At 62.9% G+C, this 23,282-nt stretch overlaps 1 protein-coding gene across 2 annotated transcripts in view; it reads right to left on the bottom strand.

Annotated features, from left to right (window-relative positions):
* Positions 1–18,923, bottom strand: part of SKI (SKI proto-oncogene) — a 69,928-nt gene extending 51,005 nt beyond the window's left edge. For both annotated transcript variants that reach the window (XM_030324700.2, XM_030324701.2), the window contains exon 1: positions 17,915–18,923. In XM_030324700.2, coding sequence (XP_030180560.1) covers positions 17,915–18,883 — 969 coding nt within the window. In that variant the 5' untranslated portion in view covers positions 18,884–18,923. The remainder of the gene's footprint in view (positions 1–17,914) is intronic.
* Positions 18,924–23,282: the final 4,359 nt, after the last annotated feature.

Genomic DNA, 23,282 nt, shown 5'->3' with positions numbered 1-23,282 from the left:
TCAGAATCATCTGGAGACAAACAAGCAGGAGCCAAAAGACCCAGAGAAACAGCCGTCCCCCTGGACACACCTAGAGACCACTCAGGAATGCACCCAGGGCGTCGGAAACAAGAACGGCCAGCACGGCTCAGGACAGCTCCGGGCCCACGAAGGCCTTTCCAGCACTGCAGGACCGCAGCCCCAAGGCCATGCGAGGTAGCCCTTGTCTCCTCTGTCGCAGCCAGGGTCTCCCAGGGCCCAAAGAGGGGGCCGGTCGTCTTCGCTCTCGGCACCCCCGGGAGAGGCCCTTCCGGGACCGCCGAACAGCGGGGTGAACTCCAGCAGGCGTGAGGGCGTCGGCCTGCAAGGATTCCGCAGTCAGAGCAGCCCTCGAAGTCGGTGGGCAGGGTGGGCGTGACTCGCAGGTGAGTCCGTAGGCACTCTGACCGTGACGTCTACTCTGGCCCACAGCATCCAGGGGCCACTGGCACTAACCCTGGCCGAGGCCTTGGCCAGCAAGGCACCCGCCCCTCCAGCCCCCTAACTGCCACCCGGCAGCTGTGGGCTCCTTCCCGCCGAAGCGTGGGCTCCAAGGCGGCCCCGCCAGCACCGGGACGAAGGCCTCTGTTCGACATGGGCCGCGGACCCTGACAGCCGGGCGGAGACGGGGCGGGGGGCGTCGGCGGACAGCATCGGGTCCCGCTGGGGGACCGCCGCCCGCTCCCACACGCCCCCCCCCCCAGGCCCTTGCAGACAACTGGTGCACGGCCCCAGCTGCTCCTGTGCCCTCATTCCCCCAAAAAGGCCCGTTCCTGCCCCTGCCTCCCGCTGCTGGGCCGTGGGGCATGCAGGCGTTTATTAATAAATACACGCATGGTGGGAACCTGTGTTCAGGGACAGAAACGAGACCCCGGCAGAGGCCAAAGCCTCGGGGATGGGGCGTGCGAGGGAGGGTTTGGAGCAACTCAGGTTTACACACCGTCTCCTCGAAGTGCTCGTGTGACAGACCCCGGCTCACGACCGCCTCGTCCCCTCAGAAAGCCCGGCCCCTGGGCCACAAACAAAGGGAGCGTGAAAAACCACGGTATGAACACCGCCTCCTCCAGAAAGGACTGGACACCAGGAGGCGGGGGCGCAGGCTGCTCCCGGAGGTCAGGGGCGCAGGCACAGGGTCGGGCCCGGGGCGCAGGCTGCTCCCCGACGAGAGCCCGGACACCCCTGACGCTAGGGCAGCGATCCCTGCTCTCAAAGCACGCTCATCCTTCTCGGGCCAGCTGAACGGCACCGGACCTTTGCCTTTTTGACTTCACAGAACTTCCAGAAATTCAAGGTTAAGACTTGTTTTAAGACTGGAAACAAAAATGACAGTTGCCGTGCTCCCACCGCAACCCAAGCCACGGCTACCGGCACCTGAAGGATGCCACCACCCGGCCCTGGTTTCTTGTCCCTCCTGACCCCACTGGCCATACTGGCCTCTGGGGAAGCCTCCCGGCACAGGGTGCCAGCCCGGGAGAACATTCTGAGCAAGGAAGAGCAGGAGTGCCCACGTGCCCCAGCCTTTCCGGGCACCGCCGGCAGAGACACAGGCAAGGGACGGTGAAGTGTCAGCAGACGCAGCCTCGTGGGAGGCCTGCAGAGCCAGGAGCCGGGGAAAACCGCGGAACGGAAGGAAGCGGCTCAGTTTCTATAAATGACCTACGACAGAGACGCGGAAAAAAGGCCAACGTTCACGTGCAGAAAAATACTCGGCCGTCAACATGTGCCCTGTTGTGACCCAACCCCACACTCAGCAGGGGCTCCGGCTGGAGGACGTGTCCACATCCAGGGACAGGTCTCCATCTGTGCCGACCTGGCTCCCTGCCGAGTGGCGGGTGCAGGAATCCACAAGCCGCACGCGGCCCCCGCCTCCACCGCGGGCTGCCCCCGCCACCTCCGCCAGGCGCGCGGACCGGAGGCACGATCCACAGGACGCCCTGTGCCCCCAGCGCACCGTCGTCGTGAAGGACCCCAAAGAGGCTCGGGGTATGAAAAAGGTATGAACCCCAAAGAGGCTCGGGGACAAAGACACCCCGGCCACAGGCTGCACCCTGGAGGTCACAAGCCGTGCCAACAGCAGAACGTCCTCACGGTCAGGAAACGTGCACCGAGGACGCACTCTCAAAAGAGAGGTGCGCCCACGCGGCGAGGTGTCGACGGCGATGAGCCTCGGTGAGAGCTGCTCTCACAACTCCACCAGAGGCTTAAAGATTTTCCAAAATGAAAAGTCCCAAGCCAAGGAGAGGCGGCAGGCCTACAGATGGGCAGATTTCCACTCTGTCATCAGCCACCCGCAGCAGCGGGACACGTGGGAACACAAGCACACGTGCCAAGACCGCACGCCCGGTGCTCTCGGGACGGCCCAGCAGGTACCACATTTGAGCATGGGTTGTGCAGGACGATCAACTCCCTCGATAGTTAAGCCCGTTTGGTGGTTTTTCTCAACACGAAGCCAAGTGCATCGGAAACGAAACAGCCACATGACCCCTAACTCTGAAAATCCCCAATTTCCAGAACTGTAACAAACCCTGGTTATGATACCTGATCTCAAATTCCAATTCCGCTCTCTGGGACAACGATCCAGGAACCCGTCAAGCGCGTGGACCTGGACACACAGGCAGCAGGAGGTGGAAAGAAACACCTCTGATCCAGCCAGGACTGCCGAGCACAGAACCGCAACCCCAAGGCCCAGCCGCCGGCCTAGGTGCAGGACAGCTATAAAACTCAGGTCCATGGGCCGGTGTCGCTGGCTGTCCACCCAACGTGAGCAGGACAGGGAACCACGGTCTCTAAGCTGCCTCTCTGCCCACTGCCTTGTTTTCACTTTCTGGGAAACCTCGTTTTTCCAGATAAGAGGCACTCTGGGGTCGGGGCACCCGACTGGCTCAGTCGATAGCAGATGCGACTCTTGGTCTGGGGGTCACAAGTTCAAGCCCCAAGTTGGGCTCCTTAAAAAAAATAAAAAAGAATTGCTCTGGGGTCAATTTTACCCCATTCAGATCAAGGCTATGGATGAGGAGTTTACCACTGCTGGCTCCCAGGACAGTGGGGGCTCCCGACATCCCAGCGGGTGAGTCAGGGGCCGTGCGGACTTGACACGCAGAGGCCCGGGTCAGACGCTCCATCGTGTGCCCCACAGCGGACGCCGCCCCTTGTAAGGTGGCTGAGACGTGCAGTCTGGGAAGGGGAGGCGCCGACGCAGGGAGGGGGGTGGTACCAACAATGGACAGCACAGGTCCCAGTACGTGGACACCCCCAGCGCGGGCACAGGGACCTCCACTGCCTGGCGCAGCCTGTGCTTTCTGCTCACAGCACCTGCTGACGTCCATCCAACCGGCTCAGCTGGCTGGGGGGAGAGCCACTGCACCAGCCTCCGCGTGCCATGCGGCCCCGACGGGCTCCCGGCCGCCTCCCGTGTCAGACGCCCTGGCTTTGGGAAGAAAGGGCGCTGCGAGTACTGGAAGGTTCAGATCCGCACGGCACGGCGCTCCAGCACGTGCTCCAGAAGGGGACACCGAGGCCCAGGGAAGTGGCACGACCCGGGACCCCAGGGTGAGGAAGGGGCCTGGCCGGGACCCGGGCCCAGGAGACACCCAGGAAGCTCTGCCGTTCCTGTCTAAACTTCTAGAAACTCCTACTTGACCGGAAATAGCTGCGGTGACTACTCCTCATCCAGAGATGAGGGAAGGAGAAAAGGACGCTGAAAATCAGACTCGAGGACAGTGACCTCTGGGGCACCTGGGGGGCTCGGTCGGTTAAGTGTCCGACTTCAGCTCAGGTCACAATCTCATGGCTCTTGAGTCCAAGCCCCACATCAGGCTCTCTGCCGACAGCTCAGAGCCTGGAGATGCTTCAGCTTCTGTGTCTTCCTCTCTCTCTGCCCCTTCCTGCTCGTGCTTTCTCTCAAAAATAAACAAACGTTAAAAAAAAAAAAAAAAAAAAAGGGGACAGTGACCTTCGCCTCGCTGTGGGCAGCAGACAAGTGGCCCCTAAGAGATTTTCAACTTTTCCCCTTCAACCCAAACCCAAAGAGCCACCCTTCCTGAGGCTGGACACAGGGCCCCTGCCCAGGCTCCCACGGCCAGGCCTTCCTCCGACCAGCGCCTGGCAGATGGGAACCCCGGGAGGATCTGACAAACACACACCGAGGAGCCTCCTTCCCAGAGCACCCCTGCCCTCGTTAATAGCCCACAGCTAAGAGCCAGACGAAAAGGAAGAGCTGTCACCTGGACCAGGAATCTGCTCTCGGATCCAAGCTTGCACCTGACCCCAGAGGCCAAGGGTCAAGGGGCATCTGGAAACCAAGTCACGGAAATGGTTGCTGGCAGTGGAGTCCCTGGCTCGGTCAGGGCAGCCCCAGGGACGGGCACAGGCAGCGTGGATGCCACGTGTCCTGGCCAAGGCAACCTTCCAGGCCCCAGGGGCCACCCCATGACCCAAAGAGACAGGAAGCCAGGCCCTCCAGGGCTCTGCAGAAAGGACAAGGCCGCCCCCTTCAGCCTCAAGGCCATGGTCACTTACACACACTCGCCTCCCGCACAAGGTGCCGCAACACAACAGCATGTGGCCCGTCTGGAGGACCAGCACCCCCCAGGCCACCTGTCACCCCTACTAGCCTCCTGGAACCGACAGAACCAAACTAGTGCAAACTATGGCTGAGAATAGGCCTGGACCTAAAAGTCCACACGAGAGGGGTGTGAGCTGTGGAGACAATGGATTTCGAGGGTGGACTGACCCCTTCCCGGCTGCCACAGGCCGCACACATGGCAGGCACTCCGCAACAGAATGACCTCCACGGGGCACCTGGCTGGCCCAGTCGGTGGGGCACGCAACTTTTGATCTCGGAGTTGTGAGTTTGAGCCCCACATTGGGTGTAGAGATCACTTAAAAATAAAATCTTTGGGGCGCCTGGGTGGCTCCGTCGGTTAAGCATCCGACTTCAGCTCAGGTCACGATCTCACGGTTCGTGAGTTCGAGCCCCACGTCGGGCTCTGTGCTGACGGCTCGGAGCCTGGAGCCTGCTTCGGATTCTGTGTCTCCCTCTCTCTCTCTGACCCTCCCCCATCCGTGCTCTGTCTCTGTCTCAAAAATAAATAAACATTAAAAAAAAGTTTTTTTTAAATAAATAAATGAAGTAAAATGAAATCTTTTAAAAAACAAAATCAAAAATAAGATGCCATCCACATTCAGGTCCACCCGCCACTGTCCTCGCACCATGAGACTTGCCCCCCCAAACACCCAGAGCCCCTCACCCCAGTCCCCGCCCTTGCCTGGGTGGCACGGAGGGTCTCCTGCACAGACAGGCTCCCGCCTCTGACGCCAACGGAGGATCGGAAGCCCCAATACGTACCAGAGACATGACACCGGACCGTCACTTACCACAACGGACGGGACTCACATCCAGAATACATCAGGAACTCCCACCAACGAATAAAACAAAACAGCTCGACTCAAAAAGGGGCAAAGGACTTGAACAGGCATTTCTCCACAGAAGGCAAGCGCATGGCCAAAAAGCACACCGGTCGCTCCCCTCACCCACCGCGGGGACGTGCAGACCAGGGTCGCGACGACCGACCACCCGCCTGCGCCCATCGGGGTGGCTGCCTTACCGAAACCACAGAAAACACAAAACAAACACGGATCCTCAGCAAGCATGTGGGAGAAACGCAACCCTCGGGCACTTGGTGGTAGGAACGCCCGACGGTGCAGCCACCGTAGGAAAGTGCGGCCGTTTCTCAAAAAATTAAAAATACTGGGGTGCGTGGGTGGCTCGGCTGATTGAGCATCCAACTTCGGCTCAGGTCACGATCTCACCGTTCGTGGGCTCGAGCCCCACATCAGACTCTCTGCCCTCAGCTCGGAGCCCGCTTCTGATCCTCTGTCCCCCTTCTCTCTCTGCCCCTCCCCTGCTCGTTCTCTCCCTCTCTTTCTCTCGCAAAATAAACAAACAGCAAGTACATATATATAAATAAAATAAAAATTGTAACTTGGACTTCATCAAAACTAAAAATACCTGCTCTTCTAAAGCCACTGTTCAGAGAATGAAAAAGTCAGTCACAGATTAGCAGAAAACATTAGCAAATTACGTTGGGTGAAGAACATACCTAAGTTATGTAAAGAACTTTCAAAACTCAATTAGAGAACAACCCAGTTTAGGGCGCTTGGGTGGCTCAGTCAGTTAAGCGTCCCACTCTTGATTTTGGCTCAGGTCATGATCTCACAGTTCATGGGATCGAGCCCCGAGTAGGGCTCAGCGTGGAGCCTATAGGGATTCATTCTCTCTCTTTCTCTCTCTCTCTCTCTCTCTCCCTCTCACCCCCTGCCCCGCCCAGCTCCCACATGCTCTCTCAAAAAAAAAAAAAAAAAAAAAAAAGGCTAGAACAGCAAGTTTTACGATAGCTATATTTTACCACAACAAAGCAAATGCATGAGGCTAATTACAAAAACACGAAAAATAACAAAATGGCCAATGCCAGTAGAAAGAAGTTAAAAAATGAGATTTTCACCCTTCAAATTAACAAAGTTATCCCGAATGACAGCCACCAAAGGTTGTAAGAGCAAAGGAACCTTCTTAATTCTCTGGGCGTGTAACAAACTGGCAAGCCATTTACAGAACGAGTTTCAGGAATGTGTAAAATCGAGAACCTCTCAGGGACCCCAGGTCTCCTGGCGTCAGAGCACGGAGCGGTCACCCCTCAGTCGGGATTTAGGAGGCACAGGAGATACAGATGTGCGTGTTGTGTGTGTGTGTAAGTAACACCAGCGGGTGCCCCCTTTGATCTGCCGAATCTTCCACAAGAAACCCCCCCACCTGACCTCACACGTGCCCAAGGAGACACACCGTCAGAGAGGGCTGACCTCGGCCAGCACAGGACACGGGGGCCCCTCCCCCCCGCAGGGGGACGGCAGAGCCACTTCCGAGGACAGCCCAGCACGATCTAGGTGCCCTCCGGCTCGGCCACGTCACTCGGGGCCCAGGCCCCCCAGGCACGCGCACACGGGCCGACGACGATCCGCGACTCCTGTTCAAAGTCATCCACGTGGGAAGCCGGACCATCCGCCCCAAGCGTGGGGACAGGCCGATGTGCTCAAGCGGCAAAGCCACACGGCAACGAGGCGGCAAGCGAGTGACCGGAGCCCCCGGGCGAGGGCCTGTGCAGACAGGCGCCAGTGACGGGGCCACGCCGGCTCCACGGGGACACAGGCGCACACACAGGACGTTCAGGATGGAGTCCCCTGGGGGTCGCAATGAAACAGAAGAGCAGAGCAGGCAGAGTGTACCTCTTAACCTGCGTGGGGACGCGGGGGGCGCAGCCGGTCTGAGATGACGTTCCCGCATCTACGCTGGTGCTCGGAGGCTTCCGGGAAGCGTCTGCGGCAAGACGCTCCCTGAAGCCTCACTCGTAACAAAAACGCAGCTAAATAATATATGCCGGAACCCTCGATACCACAGAATACTTGGAAATATGTGGCCTTACACACGCGCACAGAGGCAGGCACACGCACACGTGTGCACGCAGCAGGCACGCGCAGAAGGCCCCTCAATCATGAGCAACGGTGGCCCTGGACCCTGCAAAGCAAGCGCGGAAGAGCCACTTCTGAGACAGCAGGGACCCGAGTGCGGGCTGGGCGCCTCTGGCAGGAAGGAGATCCCTTCGTTACTGTCAGCTACGCTGACGGCGCCACGGCTGTGACCCGTCCGGACTCTGGACACGTTAGGAGCACAGCCCCTTGCAAAAAAAAGGGGGAGAAGTCGGAGGAAACCAAACGCGTAAGACACTGGGAAGTGCTGGGCCGGGCGTGTGGGCCACACTCACTAGCCTCGCCACCCAGGTCTAAGCGGGAAACCTCCCGTCCTAACTTGCGTTTCCGTTTCCGTATCCGTATCCCCAGACGCGCCCCGATGGCACTGGAAGGGACGCACCCCTCCCGGGCCCCACGTCAGATGGCGCACGCCCACCATCTCGGTGCTGGGAGTGACAGGAAGGGATCTGGGCAGCCCTGCCCGGCACCGCCTTCCTGGATTTCTGTCCCACGAGGCCAGTGAAGCGTAACCAACAGTGGCAGAGGCCCAGGCACGCAGAGCGGCCACCGAGCTCCTGCCACCCCCCGGCCCAGCTCCCTGGTGCCACCTGCACCCCCTCCACAGGCCCCCGGCCCCTCACACCTGCCGGGGAGGCTGACGCTGGCCAAGGTTCCAAAAGCCTGGAGCCACGGGGACAGCAGGCCACCCTGTGGGGCCGCCCTGCTGGGTCCCCGCCATGGTCCTCAGCCCCCCAGGGATCACACAGAGAACCAGGACACAAGCCTTTGTCGCAGAGACTGAGAGAAAACAGATCCACCAAAGCAATCACGATTCAAATAAAAACGTTTAAGTGAGAAAATAAAACGTCTAACTACACAAGAGGCGTCAAGCTCCACCAGGCAATTAAGTCTAGGGGTGCAGGGGACCCTCCGTGACCCCAGACCCTCTGGAGAACAGTGAGGGCACGTTCTCCCGTAAAGGGGAGGAGGCTCCAACGCCAGCCCCACAGGACCACCCGCTCCCACGCCGGAACGCTCGCCTGGCAGCAGCAAAGGAACACCAGGCCGGCCCCGGCTGAGCCCGTGGGGGGGGACACCACACTCTGGTTCGGGGCGTGGGGGGTGTGCAGAAGGAGAGGCTTCCTCCTGCGTATTTGGGAAGGAGCTTCAAAGTCCGGAACTCCCCCGGGCCCCCAACAGGCATCAGGGACCGAGATGGGCGCTGTGGCGACGAGGGGACCCGGGCCCACCGTGCGGGCCCCTCAAAGCTCCTCAGGGCACAGGCCTGTAGCCCCCAGCCCTCTGTGGTCCCGTCAGTCAAGACCCTCCCTGACCTCCGCTCCAGGACCGGGCCCGCTTCCCCAGCCCAAGACCACGGCCGGCCCGCGTTCCACAAACACGGAACACGTCCCCGCTCGCCGAGCCGCACCGAGGCAACCCGCGGGCCTACCTTGTTCTCAAAGCTGAAAGAGCTTCCTAAAATGAGACAAAATCCACTAAGGTCAGGCAGGCTGGGCGACACTTACTGCATACAAGAATGTTAAAAAAAAAAAAAAAAAATCACAGTTTTGATAGTTCTGCAAAAAAAACTTAGCAAATTTACAACAAAACTGTCAAGTAATTAAGGCAAGGCACTTCACACATGAACTTAAACTGCTAATTAAAATCCCCTCGCTTAATTGACTACATTTGCATATCATTCAGCTCGGGAGCATCATTTTTTTAATGGTTTGGGCAACACAGTTGTAACGCCAGGAAGCGGGGAGGCAGCAGGTAAGGCGGGACCACCCGCACGCGCCCGCCGGGGCCGCACGGACTTCCCGCCAGGCCCGGGGTACCCTCACCCCCGCAGCGCTCTCTGGCCGCGGCCCCGGCCCCCCGCCCGGGGTGGGAAGGGGGCAGAGTCGCCAGCCCGGAGATCCCACCATGGGCTGCTCCTGGCCACCCCCGCCCGGCACCTCTGCCTCAACCTCCCATGCAGGCTCCCAGCACGTGGGACGAGCGCACCTGCCTGTCCCTCCGGGGAGAGGGTTCCCGGCTTCCCCGGTGGCGCACTTGACCGCCCCCTTCCATCCGGGGTCCTCCACGTGCTCAGGGAGCACCAGCCCGACCACTGGAGAAACACACTTGCCTCACCGGTGGCGATGGCTGAGCCTGGACGGCCGCGCTCACCGTCCACACACAGGCACAGGCCCCAGGCTGGCACACGTGGCCTCGCTCTGCGGTGGGGGCCAGGGGCCACACGGCAGGAACCGCAAGGCTGAGAGCGCCCCCCTCGAGAAGGGGAGCTCCCTGTGAGCAGGGGCCCGACCAGGGCAGCCCCAGCACCAGCGCGACGCATGGATCTCAGCCGACCAGGGCGGCTTAGGGACCCAGACGGGGCGCCACATGGCCCAGGCCGGCAACAGGGCTGTGGGTCTTTCAAATAGGGGTTATGGGGGCGCCTGGGTGGCTCAGTCGGTTAAGCATCTGACTTCAGCTCGGGTCATGATCTCGTGGTGTGTGAGTTCAAGCCCCACATCAGGCTCTGTGCTGACAGCTGCAGCCTGCTTCAAATTCTGCGTCTTCCCCTCTCTCTCTGCCTCTCCCCTGCTCTCGCTCTCTCTCTCTCTCTCTCTCAAAAATAAACATTAAAAAATTAAAAAAAAAACAACAGGGGTTTCTGTGTCACTTTCAGCACAGAGCCTACATCAGGATCGCAGACCAGTGTCCACGTCCCCACAGCTGAGCCACTGTCACTTCCCATCCTGACGGTCTCGGTGTAGCGGGGAGCAGGTCTGGACGGAGAATGTCAGGCAGACAAAAGCATCCATGGGGATAGCACCACGGACTGAAGTGGTGACCAACCCACGGCTCTGTGGAAGGAGGGCCAGAGGGGGAACCAGGAGGGCCAGAGGAGGAGCCACGAATGCCACACGCAGGAGCCGGCTCGCCCATCACCGCCACCCCCCCACACACACAGGTCTCACCAGGGGGCTGGGGTCACCGAAAGAACACTCAGCTGACAGGGGACAGATGGAGACAGGGCATGAGAAGCTGGCTCTGCTCCCAAGGGAATGCAGGCCTGGCCCCCATGAAAGGTTCTCTCTCGTCATCCGGCACCAAGCGCCCGGCGGGGGTAGCCATGCTCACCCGGGCTGTGGGGACACTGCAGCGCGGGGGTCGTGTCCTGCGTATGAAGCAGGACAGACCTTCGGCCCCCCCCCAAAAACACGCTTCCTCCCCCAACACGCCGCACGCCCCGGTGGAGAAGAGGAGGGCACAGGGGAGAACGTGCCCCAGACCCAGACTCTAGGCAGGTCCCCAGACACCAAGTCACAAGCAAGTAGCTTCCTGTGAGGACGCAGCAGATGGCCTCCGGGGCAGGGAGACAGACAACCCGCCACCAGCAGATGCCCCCAGAACACGTGCACTGTCCCCACCCCCATCCCAGAGGTTCAGAGCCAGGAGCTGGGACACACGGTGGAGCCGCCATCATGGGACTGTCACCCCTACCTGCCCCCTCACACGTGGGCTCCGGGGTCCGGTTAGGGGGCAAGGGCCACACGAGAGCCCCACTGGCACCTGGGGCCCTCAGACCGCAGGGACCCGGCTGACCGTCTCAGGCTCCCCTCTCCTCCCTGCCACAGCGGTGACCCTCTACCTCAAGCACCCCAGCGGGTCCCCGGGAAGCCTATTTCCAACAAGAGATGTTTCCTGCAAAGCAGCCAGCTAACGTGCCATCGGAAGCCCCCTCAAGGTGGGCAACACAGCCAGGCTCATCCGGCGCCAGAGCTGAGAACACCTTCGCTCAACAGGCAATAACCAAGCACCCGAGTCAGAGCAGGATCGGAGGCCCCCCCCCCGGCGCAGATCTGAGCGAGCCACCTTCTTGACGACACACGACACGGCCAGGACAAGCGACGCCTGAGGGACACCACTCTACTCCCGAGAAACTCCCTCCCTCTCTCCTTGCCGTCAGGAGCAGAGCTGCCGAGGTTTCTCGATAACTAGTGATTTCGTGCCTCTGTGAGTCATTCAAGGAGTATTTACTCCGGGCCCGGAACTGGGGACCCAGCTGTGACCAACCTGACCCCTCCATGAGGCTGACAACCACAAACACACAAATCCCAGGCCCACCGCAGCGGGCTGGCCCGGGGAACGGAGCGGAAGGCCCGACCACCGCAGGCTGCGCGGCCCCGAGCGTGGCGCCGGCGCTTCCTGAATCGCGACCCGTAGCTGGAAGTCTCCAAGTCGTGTTCTCTGCAGCCTCCCCAGTCCCAGCAGTAAAGTCAGATGAGACACAGGCGCCAAACACCCAGACGATCTCACGGGTTTCCCGGGCTCTGCCAGGACCCCTCCGAAGCCTCCCATCTGCCTCCACCCACACGAAAGACACGAGGATTACCCCAAGGGACAAGAATTGCCAGCAACGACCACAGCAGCGCCCAGGACACGCGCAGCGGGTACCGGGCACCACGGTCACCAGCAGACCTACACGCAGCCAGAGGGATCTCTGCCCCAGCAGGTGCCCCGTCCACTCTCGTCCTTCTTCTAGACATCTCTCCTGTCCCCCAACCATCCCAGTTCCATTTCACACCAGGGTCCGGGTCCTTAATTTTAGTAAACAAGTTGACACCAGCGGTGGTGAGTCCCAAAACTGGAGGGACCCCCACCCCCAGGCCCCCCTCCTGGCTCCCATGCTGGGACCAGCAAGGCCACTCCACCTCGCCGAGCCTCTGCAGTGATGCTGCCCAGAAAAACAGTAAGTCTCATGCAGCAAAACGGGCCTCCAGCCCGTCCTCGCTGCTCTGAAAGCAGGGCTCCCCTAGAATCGGACTCTTGATTCACAGAAGAGCAGCGTAAGAGCTACTGTTTACTCCACGCCAGACCTGCAAACGTGCTAGAGGCTTCCTGAGCGTGACCCAAGTTTGCCTGCACAAACCGCACCTGGGCTGCAGGGCAGGGCAGCGGGGGGCGGGGGGGGGGGGGGGGGGGGGGGGCAGCCTCTGAGAGGTCAGGCAGGGCGGGGACCTGGGTCGTGCTCACACATGCAACAGGGTGGCCACATATGTAGCCCCCCCCCCCCAAGGTCCCTACCACCCACGCCACTTCATTCCCATGGACACCGTTTGTGGCTCTAACCCAACACCAACCGAAACCCGCTTCAGACCACGCGAGGCCTTGCAGGGAGGGGCCGCCCGCCACACACCGCCCCACACCCCCAGGAAATGACTTCCTGTCCCTTCACTGCGACACTGATCCACCCCCCCCATCTGAGATGATCAATAAACAGAAAGCGGGGAGCAATGGGCATGGTCCCCAGGCCACGCCCCGGCTCCGTCCCAACTCCGCCTGGTTCCCCATTTCCCCAGGGACAGCGAGCCAGGAGGGCAAGGGCTGGGGCAAGAACGGAGGCCTTCTCCTCCCCCTGCAGCTCTCACGGACCTTAAGGAAATAATTCAGCCTCTATATTTTGACTCAAAACAAAGAAACTTTTTAAAAACATTTCAGTTGAAACTTGCATAATTCCTCCAGTGGAGAAATCCTCCCTGACTTTCGCAATCCTTAGAAAGAGACACATTATTGGTGCTTGTGTAACAGTCTCCGGGGCCGCCGTGAAGAGTCCGGCCGCCGGCCTGGGCCACCTCCCGCGGTCACCTCCCGCCAGACGGCCAGAGCCGGCCCCGGAAGCACGGCCTCCCCCAGCCCCCCCCCCCGCTCCCCGGCGGCCAGGGGTGCGGGGTGCGGCTCGGCCACAGTCCCCCAGACTTCCTCCAGCGCAGGCCTGTCTGCCCTCACCCGGCACCTCAGACAGACATTACACAAACCGGCTGCGGGGAAGGTTGAGAAACCGAGACGCCAAGAGTCAATGACCCTACTCTCATAGCCCCAGCTGACGGACGGACGGACAGACCCCAGTGAGACAGCAGGGACAGAGGCAAAGGTCACTCAATGACCCCGCTGCCCCAGGCGAGCTGCTGCCCTGGGGAGACCCCAGAAGCTAGGGGGCCTGGCCCAGCTGGAAACTGGCAGGATGGCAGACAGACAGGCGGACAGACCACACCTGGAGAACCATCTAGACATGCCTCTGCTCACTCAGACGGGCTGAGGCACCCGGCCAGCCATTCAGCAGCCCCTCGCTCCCGCACGGCCAATTCCACGGCATGGGGGGGAAGCAGAGCTCGTTTGAGCTGCCACGTCCCCCACCGGAGAAGACTCCCCAGCCTTCATTCTGGCACACCCTGTCCTTCCGCATGGGTGGGAGGGGGTGGCCAAGGCCCGTCCAGGGCGTCACCTAAGCCAGCACCCACCTTCTCAACCACACGTCTGCAGCCAGGAAATCACCATGGAACCCCACAAAAACCTACAGCAGAACGAGCGGACAAAGAGACGACTCCGTCGCTAAGTCTCTGCCCACACAGCAGACGGCATCCAAAGGACAGCACCCCATTCAAGAGGGGGCCCCAAGGAAGCGCGCGGGTCGGAGTCTGTTCCAGCCTGGCAGCACCCTCTTCACACTGTTCCTTCCCATGATAACATCAGCTTAAATAAGACCAGACACGCCTCTCCAGGGGAGAGTCCACAGACCAAGACCCCCTTCCAGGCCTGTGGACCCAACAGGTGCCGTCACTCCCCAAGACAGGCCACAAGACCCGGCATCCCCAGGGCTGCCGGCCGGTCCCTGCTCTGAGGAAGCCCGCCCTCTGACCAGGGAGAAGTTGCAGGTGACACGAGAAAACCTGTCCCAACGTCAGGAATCCAGACACATGCAGTCGCGGACCCTCACGCCACACGCCAAGGGGCCATCGGCCTGCAGGCCCCTGGAGCACAATGAGCCGCATGACAAGAGCAAGGCTACAAAAGGACCCTTCTGATGGCGGTCTGAAGGACGAATGGACGATCCGCACAAGCCAGGCTCTCCGATCTGGGAATCGGGACCCCCGGAAGAACAAAGAGCATCTCCGAGGAGCCCCAACCCTGCCCGGGCCCCAGGGAGGCAGCGCCCCGTCCCGCGGTCGGCCCTGGTTACCCCGCGAGGAGGCCTCCTGCGGGCCAAGAGGCCAGGCCCCCAGCAGCAGCTGAGCCGGCAGCACCCACGTCCTCCCCTGTGACAGCAACCTACGCTGCTAAACAACCAGGGCAATTCAGCGCAGACACCATCAGACAAGCCCAAGAGGAAGGGACAGAGCCAGTCGGGCAGAAGAGGAGGGCAGGGGTGGAAAGGGCACCACGGTCCCCAACTCCTTGCCATGTGTTCCTCCACACATGACGTGTCCCCACCCCCACCCCACCCCCACCAGACACCTAAACACCCTAGAGAAATAAAACATCACCAGTCACCACTTGCTACGGTCCCCATCTCATACACAAGAAAACGGAGACCCACACAGGTTAAGCCAACTGGCTCGAGGTCACATAGCAGGAGAGACGCAATGAGGACGTGGGAGCCATCCCCTGGGGTCCCGCAGCTGGGCTAGCCTACCACAGGGCGCCCAGGGCAGCACCCCGTGGGGGGGGGGGGGGGAGAGGCCGGGAGACGGCTCCCCACGGCCCCAGCACGGCCGACAGCACTTCCTGCAGGCCCCCGTGACGTGAGGGGGCATCCCTAAGGAGGCCTGCCAACCCACACTCGCAGACAGGCCGCCTTCACAGGGTTTCCGGGTTCGAGGTCGGAGCCCCACCCCACGCTCATTTCCACACTGGGGCAACCACAGACAACCCACCACGGCCACGGCCACAGGCAAAGCAGGGTGGGCAAAGGTGAGCGGGTCTCCGAGACCCCCAGAGACCAGCGGCCCTCCTGGCACTGAGCGCGAACGGTGCCGAGTCTCCGGCTGGCAGGAGAGCTGGGCGGCTCGAGCCCCACAACACGGGAACGTGCCTCAGCTCCCACTGCCTCACCAGAACCCAAGGCCCCAGGGGAGTCATGTCCCCTACAGAGAGGAATTCTAGCACATTCTTTGTTCCCTGCTGTCCTCAACCCTGCTAAGTCAAAAATATTAAACTAAGCTATAAAGTAATTGAAGAAATCAAAACATATTCCACAAATGAGCCGTCAGAGGCGACCGGAAGGAGCGATCGGAGATAGGCGGGGCATGGGGGGGGGGGGGGCTCTTCCCAGGCAGCTCCTTCCATAGCAAGTGGGGTCTAGGCAGCTGGGGGGTCCCATCCCTCCCTGAGGCCGAGACCTTCCTCCTCACGTGGTGCCCTCGGCACGCAGACAGACGAGCACATGGCTCTGCTAAGGGATTTAAAGAGAACGACACACCCCAGGACTCCCAACTGCGTGGTCACAGAGCCAAGACAGCAGGCAGAGCCCCAAGAACAGGACAGGCAGAAAAAGCCAGCAGGAAGAGCACCCCACGAGGTGGCAGAGCCGGCACGAGAGCTCGTGGGCAGACGCCCAGGCCACCACCACACGGGACAGCGGGGGCTGACACTGACCTGGAGACCCCACCCACTTACGATAAGCGCGTCCTCCTCATCTTGGGAAATTTCCGTTTAATCGGTACGTAAAATTTAAAGCAGCATGGGGGAAAGCACGGAAGGAGACAGGGCGCTGGTCATCTGTCGAAAAGGCCAGAGCAGAAATGGGGTCTGGCCTCAGCTCCACGGACGGTGGCGCCAGGAAACAGTCCTGCCTCCTCCCCAGGCAGCGCTCCGGCCCGGGAGCCCAGGCTGGGCCTTCCCTGAGCCTGGGGACGGCCGCGCCCAGGAGCACAGGGCCTGCTACAAGGGACCCCTGGACCAGGACTGTAGCTGTGACAAAAGGCCAGCCCCGGCGAGCCCCCACCCCGCAACTTGGACACCAACACAGGCACACCCCACCGGACAAGGCCCTCTGCCACCTGCTCTGGAGGTGGGGGACCTGCCACGGCCTCACCCACCGTCTACAGCCCGCACCTACCACAGCCCTGCACACAGGACTCCCCTAGGCCACACCGGCGGTGGAAGGAGCGGGCGCCCCAAACAGAAAAGCCCCCAGTTCACACGGGGTGCTTATCACGCCGCCCATCACAGACTCATCTGAAATCGAGGGCTCGAGCCGGCCTTTCCTGCCAGCATCCTCCCCGATTCAAAGCATCTCTCGTGCACAACCCCTGCCCTACAGTCAGCGGACGGCTGCCACCTGGGCACCGGCATAGCTGAGGGCAGAAATGCCACCGAACGCTCGTGCACGTGTGCGCGCGCACACGGCAGCCCTCTCCCCAAGCACAGGCAAACAGGCCCCTACATCCCTAGCCCCTCCTCTCTGCTCACCGAGACTCTGACACTGCGCTGGAGGGGCGCCCAGAGAAAACCGGGCGGGAGCATCTATTCACAGATTTAGAAAAAGAAAAGTTTGATGCAATAGCTGAATTAATTAGGCCTCCTAAGAATAGCTAAGCCAGTGCAGCATTCCGAGCGTGCAGTTTAATAAGCCTGGATATTTAAAAGAAAAGTTACAAACACTTGGGGAGGGGAAGGCAGCATGAAGAGCTGACGAGGACCCCAGTGAATGGTTCTGGCGTCCAGTGGCCCAGAAGCTGCCCGGCCGGATCAGAGATCCTCCACCGGGCAGACAACAGAGCCTCAGCCAGTGGCCTCCCCCGCCCTTCAGCGTTTCAGGGAGAGGGAGACAAGGAACCAGGCGTGTCCAAAACAAATCGCGGGCCACGAGCTACTCCTACTCAGGGCCCCAGGTGCCCACTGACCAGGGCCCCAAGCCCAGGGCCAAGTGGCCCTTGCCGCCACACGGGGGACTCAAGGATTCACACCCTGGCAGGCCCACGGAGACGCACAGAGCTGGAGTCGCCGTGTCTCGGCCCCCTGCCACCGCGGCCTGGACACCTGGCTTCGTTTCTGAGTCTGTCTCCCAAGACTTCAAGGCACAAACAGGCGCTGCCTGGCCCAGTTCTGTCTGCTGAGGTCCATGGGCAGGCAGCCCTCTCTGTCTGCGAGCCTGGGAGCCCACTCGGTCTGGACACCTCCTCAGGGCCCCAAGGCAGGCCCCAGGGCCTGAGGCTGCAGCCTGGGCTCGGCCCACATCTAACTTCCCAGGACTCGGGACGAGAGCATCTGAGTCCTGAAGCCTGCCCTTCGCAGCCCATCTGAGCGATGGCTTCTGTGCCCGCCAGGCCACAGAACACGAGGACCCCCCCACCCCCACCCCTAGCAAGCCGGCTCATCATGGGGATCGAGCCGGAGGACCTTCCTACGCAGCCGTCGATGGGGACACTGACGCCACCCTGAATTTCCTCAAAAACAAACCCTAAGACAAGTCCCGGCCTGCAAGGACAGAGCCCCTGCCTGGCCCCGGGACGGCCCCCCAGCCTTTCCCCGGCCCTCCCAGCTTCCAGGCCCTGGGGCCCGGCACACCCAGCCTCCTCCCACGGCCAGCAGGGACACTCACCCGGGGCACCCGCCGCTTGTACTTGTTGCCATAATCAAACTTCTCCTTCACGTCGTCCAGGCAGCGGCCGAGGCGCGCCTGCTCCTCCTTGCCCGTGTAGTCCTGGCTCAGCAGGATGTAGGCCCGCCAGTTGGCCGAGTCGAAGCCCCAGTGGCAGGTCCGGTTCTCCAGCGCCTTGTGTGAATGCACCACGAACTTGTGCGGCGGGTACATGAGGCGGCAGTCGAGGCACTGGATGCAGGCGGCGCTCGGGCTGCTGTAGAGCTCGGGCACCAGCAGCCCCTTGCACTTGCCGAAGCACTCGTGGTACACACGCACGCTGCGCTCGCTGAGCTCCAGGCCCAGCGCCAGACTGGCGGCCAGCTCCTTCTTGCAGGGCGGCGGGTAGGCGCCGCCGTACAGCAGCGCGTTGCACAGGCGCTCGGCGTCCGTCTTGGTGATGAGCCCGCACGAGGGCGCCGAGAAGGGCAGGATGCCCATGACTTTGAGGATCTCCAGCTGGTCCGCCGTGCAGCGCGAGCAATAGATGTGCAGCTCGTCGCACACCGAGTTGATCTGCTGCAGCGAGAAGTCGCGCAGCACCGAGTTGAGGATCTGCGGCAGGCACAGGCGCTTCTCGCCGCCCACCACGAAGCACGAGATGGTCTCGCCCTCCAGCACGGTCTCGCAGCGCTCCGTGGAACGGTCGGATGGCATGAAGAAAGGCCCGGGGAGCACCGGCGGCGGCGGCTGGATGGCTGGCAGGTGCAGCACGGGCGGCGGCTCCGCGGCCGCGGGCACCGGCGCCGGCACCGCAGCCGCGCTTGCCTCCTTGGCGCTCTCCTTCTTGTAGGCCTCCTGCGCCCAGCGCGCCGAGAAGGCGGCCGGGCCGCCCAGCGAGCTCATAGAGCTCAGGTGGAACTGCTCCAGCGTCTTCTGCAGCCCCGGGTGCGGCTGGAAACCGCCGCGGCCGCCCGCCGCCGCCTCCATGGTGCGCTCCGGCTCCCCGGGCCGCTCCCGCTCCCGCGCGCCCGGGCCCCCGCGGCCCCCGCCGCCGCCCCGGGCGCCCCGGCGGCGCCCCCGGCCCCTGCCCCGGCCCCCTCCCCCCGCCGCCGCCTGCTCCCGACCGATCACGTCCGCGGCCTCGGCCTCGCCCGGGGGCGCGAAGGGGTAGGCGGGCGGGGGCGAAGGGGTCCCGCCGCTGGAGCCCGCCGGCGCCCGGGCCCGGCGCCACATCCACGCGCCCCGCTCCCCCGCCCCGCCGCCGCCCGCCGCCGCCGCCGCCGCCCGGGCCCCCGCGCGCCCCCCGCGCGCCCCCCGGGCCCTAGGCGCGGTGCATGACCCTGCGCGCGCCGCCAACGCCAACGCCAACGCTCGCGGGCCCGGGGCTCGCGGGGGGCGCGCGGGCAGGGTGCCGGCCCGCGAGGCGCGAATCGCCGCGGCGGCCCGGGCCGAGGGGCCCGGGAGGAGCGGGGGCGCGGGGCCCCCGGCCGTCCTCGCGCGGCGCGCCGCGCCGCCGCCGCCGCCCCGCTCCTCCCACCGCGCGGCGCCCCTCCCTGCTCGTCCCGGCGGCGCTGGCCGGCCGCGTCGCGCCCGCAGCCGGCCGCCCCGGCCCGGCCCTCCCCACCCCGCCGCCCGCGCCCGGCTCCGCGGCCCGCCCGCCCGCCTGCGCGCGCGCGGCTTCCGGGGCGGCGGGAGCGCCTGTGGCGGCGGCCCTCAGAGCGCGGCGGCGGCGGCGGCGGCGGCGGCGGCGGCGCGGGGCTCGGCGCACATCCTCCCGGCGGCTCGCTCCGGCTCGGACTGAGCGCCGAGCGCTGAGCTCACGCCGCCGCCCCGCCCCGCGCCGCCCCGCCCCGCGCCGCCGCCGCCCCGCCCCTCGCGCCGTCTGGAGCCGCGCGTCCGCCTCAGCCCAGCGCCGGCCAGGAATGCGACCGCCTCCCGGCCCGGCTCTTCCAAGAACGCGCCCTCCCCCCCGCCGCCACCCCGCCCGGGCTCGGGCCTGCTCGGCCGCGCTCGGGCCCGTCCGCCGGGGACTCGGCTCCGCTCGGCCCCGCCCGCCCCGGACTCGGCCCCGCTCGGTTCCCCCTCGGGCCCCCCCACCCCCCCCACCTCCCCCACCCCCCCCCGCCTCCTCGGCCCCGCTCGGCCCCGCCCTCCGGAAGGGCGCTCGGCGGGGGCAGCGGCGGCGCCCGGGGCCCCCCCTTCCGGCCGAGGCCGCTTCCTGCGCCGCTGGGAAGGCGCCGGTTCCGCCGCCGACACCGCCGCCGCCGCCGGGGCCCCGAAACCCACACGCGGCCCCCGCCACAACCGCAGACTCGCGGAGGGGCGGGCAGGTCGAGGGCGGCGCGGCCTCCGCCGCCCGCCACGCCGTCAAGTCCACGGGGACCCCACGATCGGCGGGGACGCCGCAGAGCACGACCCGGGTCCCATAGAATGACGAGGACGTCTAGGGGGTTACTCCACGTTAGGATTGCCCCACCCGAGGGAGGCCACACAAGAGACACGGTGCAGCGTGGCCCAGGGACCCCCCCACACACGTGCAGGCGCGGCCCAGCACGCCCCCCCCCCGCCCCTGTCCCCCGGATGATTGACCGGCTGCACCGACCACCCCACGATCGTGCACCCTGGTCGCGTGGCAGCCAGCAGCTTCGCCTCCCACTGGTCCCAGTGCAGAACTGCCTGCTCCCTGGGGCAGGGGCTTTGTGCCTCCGATGCACAACCCTGAGTCGGGAACTGTGCCCTGCGCGCACAGGCCAGGTCACTGCCCGGGCCCGGCCGGGGTCGGTCCGTAGACAGGTGGCCTGACCCTTATGCTGCAGCCCGCTCCCCCGCCCCTCCCCCCCGGCTGGAGAGCCCCTTCCACGTCTGGAGGGCGCCTGAGGCAGCCCCAGGGAGACACTTCACTGTGTGTCCTTCCATGACTGGCTGTCAAGGGGGAGAGACAAACCAGAAAGTGCAGGACAGGAAAAGACCAGGGGCTCCAAGTTGGACAGGCTGGCTAGATGGCCCCCAGAGGAGGCAGCATGTTAGCTGAGGCCTAGCGGGTAGGCACTGGAAGTCAAAGAGGCGGCTCTATCTGTGCTCAACCCCAGTGCAGGACAGTCCGGCCAAGCTACACAGCAACACCTTTTCCTCCACAGGACAAGGGCACCCAAGCTGACCTGGGCACTAGGTGACATGTGAGGACCATGCTCGCTCCAGCCTGAGTGACCTTCAGTTGACTTCAGCTTGTCACCTCCTGCTCCTACCTCCCCAGTGGAGGCTGAAAGTGGCCCCAGTCCAGCGCTCCTAGGGGGTGGCACCTGCCCCGGGGAGCCGACCAGGCATCTCTATGGCCCTTGTCACCCCTGAGGTGCCGGCAGGTGTCTGGGGAGGCAGCTAGGACGGGCGGGCACGGGGGGGGGGCCAGGGAGGGGCTTGAGATTCAGGGTGCAGTGGCCCCAAGTCTGGACACCTGATCACTCCCCTCCATGGACACGACCCCCCCCCCTCGCCTGTGTCCTAGGGCTGTCCCTCCCACCCTTCTCTCGGATTCCCCCAGCAACAGCAGCCCCGATAGGACGCGTCTCTATGTGTGCAAACATGAAGCTCCAAAGGAGTGTTTCAAAAACAAAGAAAAGGCACCTCTTGTTTTGGGATATCATTTTCTTGCTCCACATTTGGACCAAAAACGTTTCTATTTTACCTGAGAAGGTTAGTTCCTTCCATGTGGGTTTGAATTCTATGCAGCTCGGGCAACCTGTAATCCAAAGGAGACGGTTGGGGCACCAGAGGGCTGTCTGGGAAGGGGTTCCAGCCAAGCACAGAATTTCTCCTGTTCTTTTGGCCAAGCAGACACCCCCAGAGGGGCCCCAAGCCCTTGGTCCCCTTGATAGGCAGCGCCCAGATCCAATGGACCACTTCCCTGTACATCCTCTGGCTTCGCGTGCATCTGGGAAGGGGTCCCAGGAAGGGGCCAGGCAGGGGGCCCAACATTTTTCCCAAGTTGCAGGAGGTACATAGTAGGGGACAGGTGAGGGGTGAAGAGCCCTGAGAAGCAGAAAGGGCCCGGATCACCTCTAAAACTCCTCCTCATTGGCCTTTGAGGCCTCCTCCCCGAAAGATGTTGGCGTTTCTGGAGCAGCCAAGCCCACCTCGCCCACCAAAGGCCAGGCCAGCCATGCCTAGACAGAGCCCGCCAGGCTCCCTGTCTTCTCTCTGACCCAGTGGGGTGTCTCAGCCCTGCTGGCCTTTCTCCCTCCACCCCACCCCCACAGCTGGATGGTGGGGTGGCTCACTCCTCCCCCTGTCCCCCTGCCGCTGGCCAGGCACCAGGCTGGCAGGCAGAAGGTCCAGTCCACGGGCAAGGCCACATCGGAGGGCAGGGACCCACTACACCTGCGCCCCCGCCCCGGCTCACGGTGTGGGCAGCGGGCTGTGTGTGTTCATATCTGTGGGACTTGTACCCCTGCAGGCACAGGGCTGAGTGCTGGGACCAACAGGGAAGGAGAGCAAGTTCTGCCCCACGTGGCTTCCACCTCCTGTGGCCAAGGATTGACACATCGGCCGGCAGAGGAGCGACATCATTCGGGTCCTGAGGAGGGCTTGAGAGGCTGGGAGCTGGCCTTGGAGCCAGCAGTGTTCAGGGTCAGAGGTGAGGGCACTGGCAGTGATGGGGGGGAGGGGGACGCTCACAGGCCCAATGGGGGAAAAGGGCTGGAAGGCTCGAGGCAGCAGCCCCGACAAAGAGACCCCAACAGACGGCTTCCTGCTTCCCTGAGTGGACCAGCCCAGTCCTCCCCAGCTCCCACCTGCCCCCTGCCCCCTACTGCCTGCCCCCTGCCCCCTGCTCCCTGCCCCCTGCCCCCTGGGAAGTGGAAGAAAACACCTGGTTGAAGCCAGGCACAAACTGTCATTGTTAAGAAAGTGCTAAGATGACATTTTAAAACCTTAACCTGGATGAGGCACCTGCGTGGCTCAGTCGGTTGAGCATCTGACTCTGATTTCGGCTCAAGTCATGATCCCAGGGTCATGGGATTAAGTCCCGCATTGGGCTTCACGCGCTGAAAACTTCGATCCTGCTTGGGATTCTTTCTCTCCCCCTATTTTTACCCCTCCCACGCTCAAGCTCACACACACACACACACACACACACACACACTCTCTCTCTCTCTCAAAAATAAACATTGTTTTTAATATGGAGAGGAATAAATGAATCGTGTGTTGAATTGGAATCAGCAAGACTTCCGTGAACCGATAAGTTGCAATGTTTATAAACAAAGAGAAAAATTGTAGATGTAAACGTGTGTTTGTACAAACATCCATATAATTCGCAGCTCTGTCTAGTGAGAGGGCCTGAGAGGAGTGACACCCCAACAGCCGTGAGCACACTGAGAACACACATCCTGGT

This window comes from Lynx canadensis, chromosome C1 (assembly GCF_007474595.2).
Source record: "Lynx canadensis isolate LIC74 chromosome C1, mLynCan4.pri.v2, whole genome shotgun sequence".
In the NCBI taxonomy this organism is placed as follows: domain Eukaryota; kingdom Metazoa; phylum Chordata; class Mammalia; order Carnivora; family Felidae; genus Lynx; species Lynx canadensis.
This window is presented reverse-complemented; position numbering and strand designations above follow the sequence as displayed.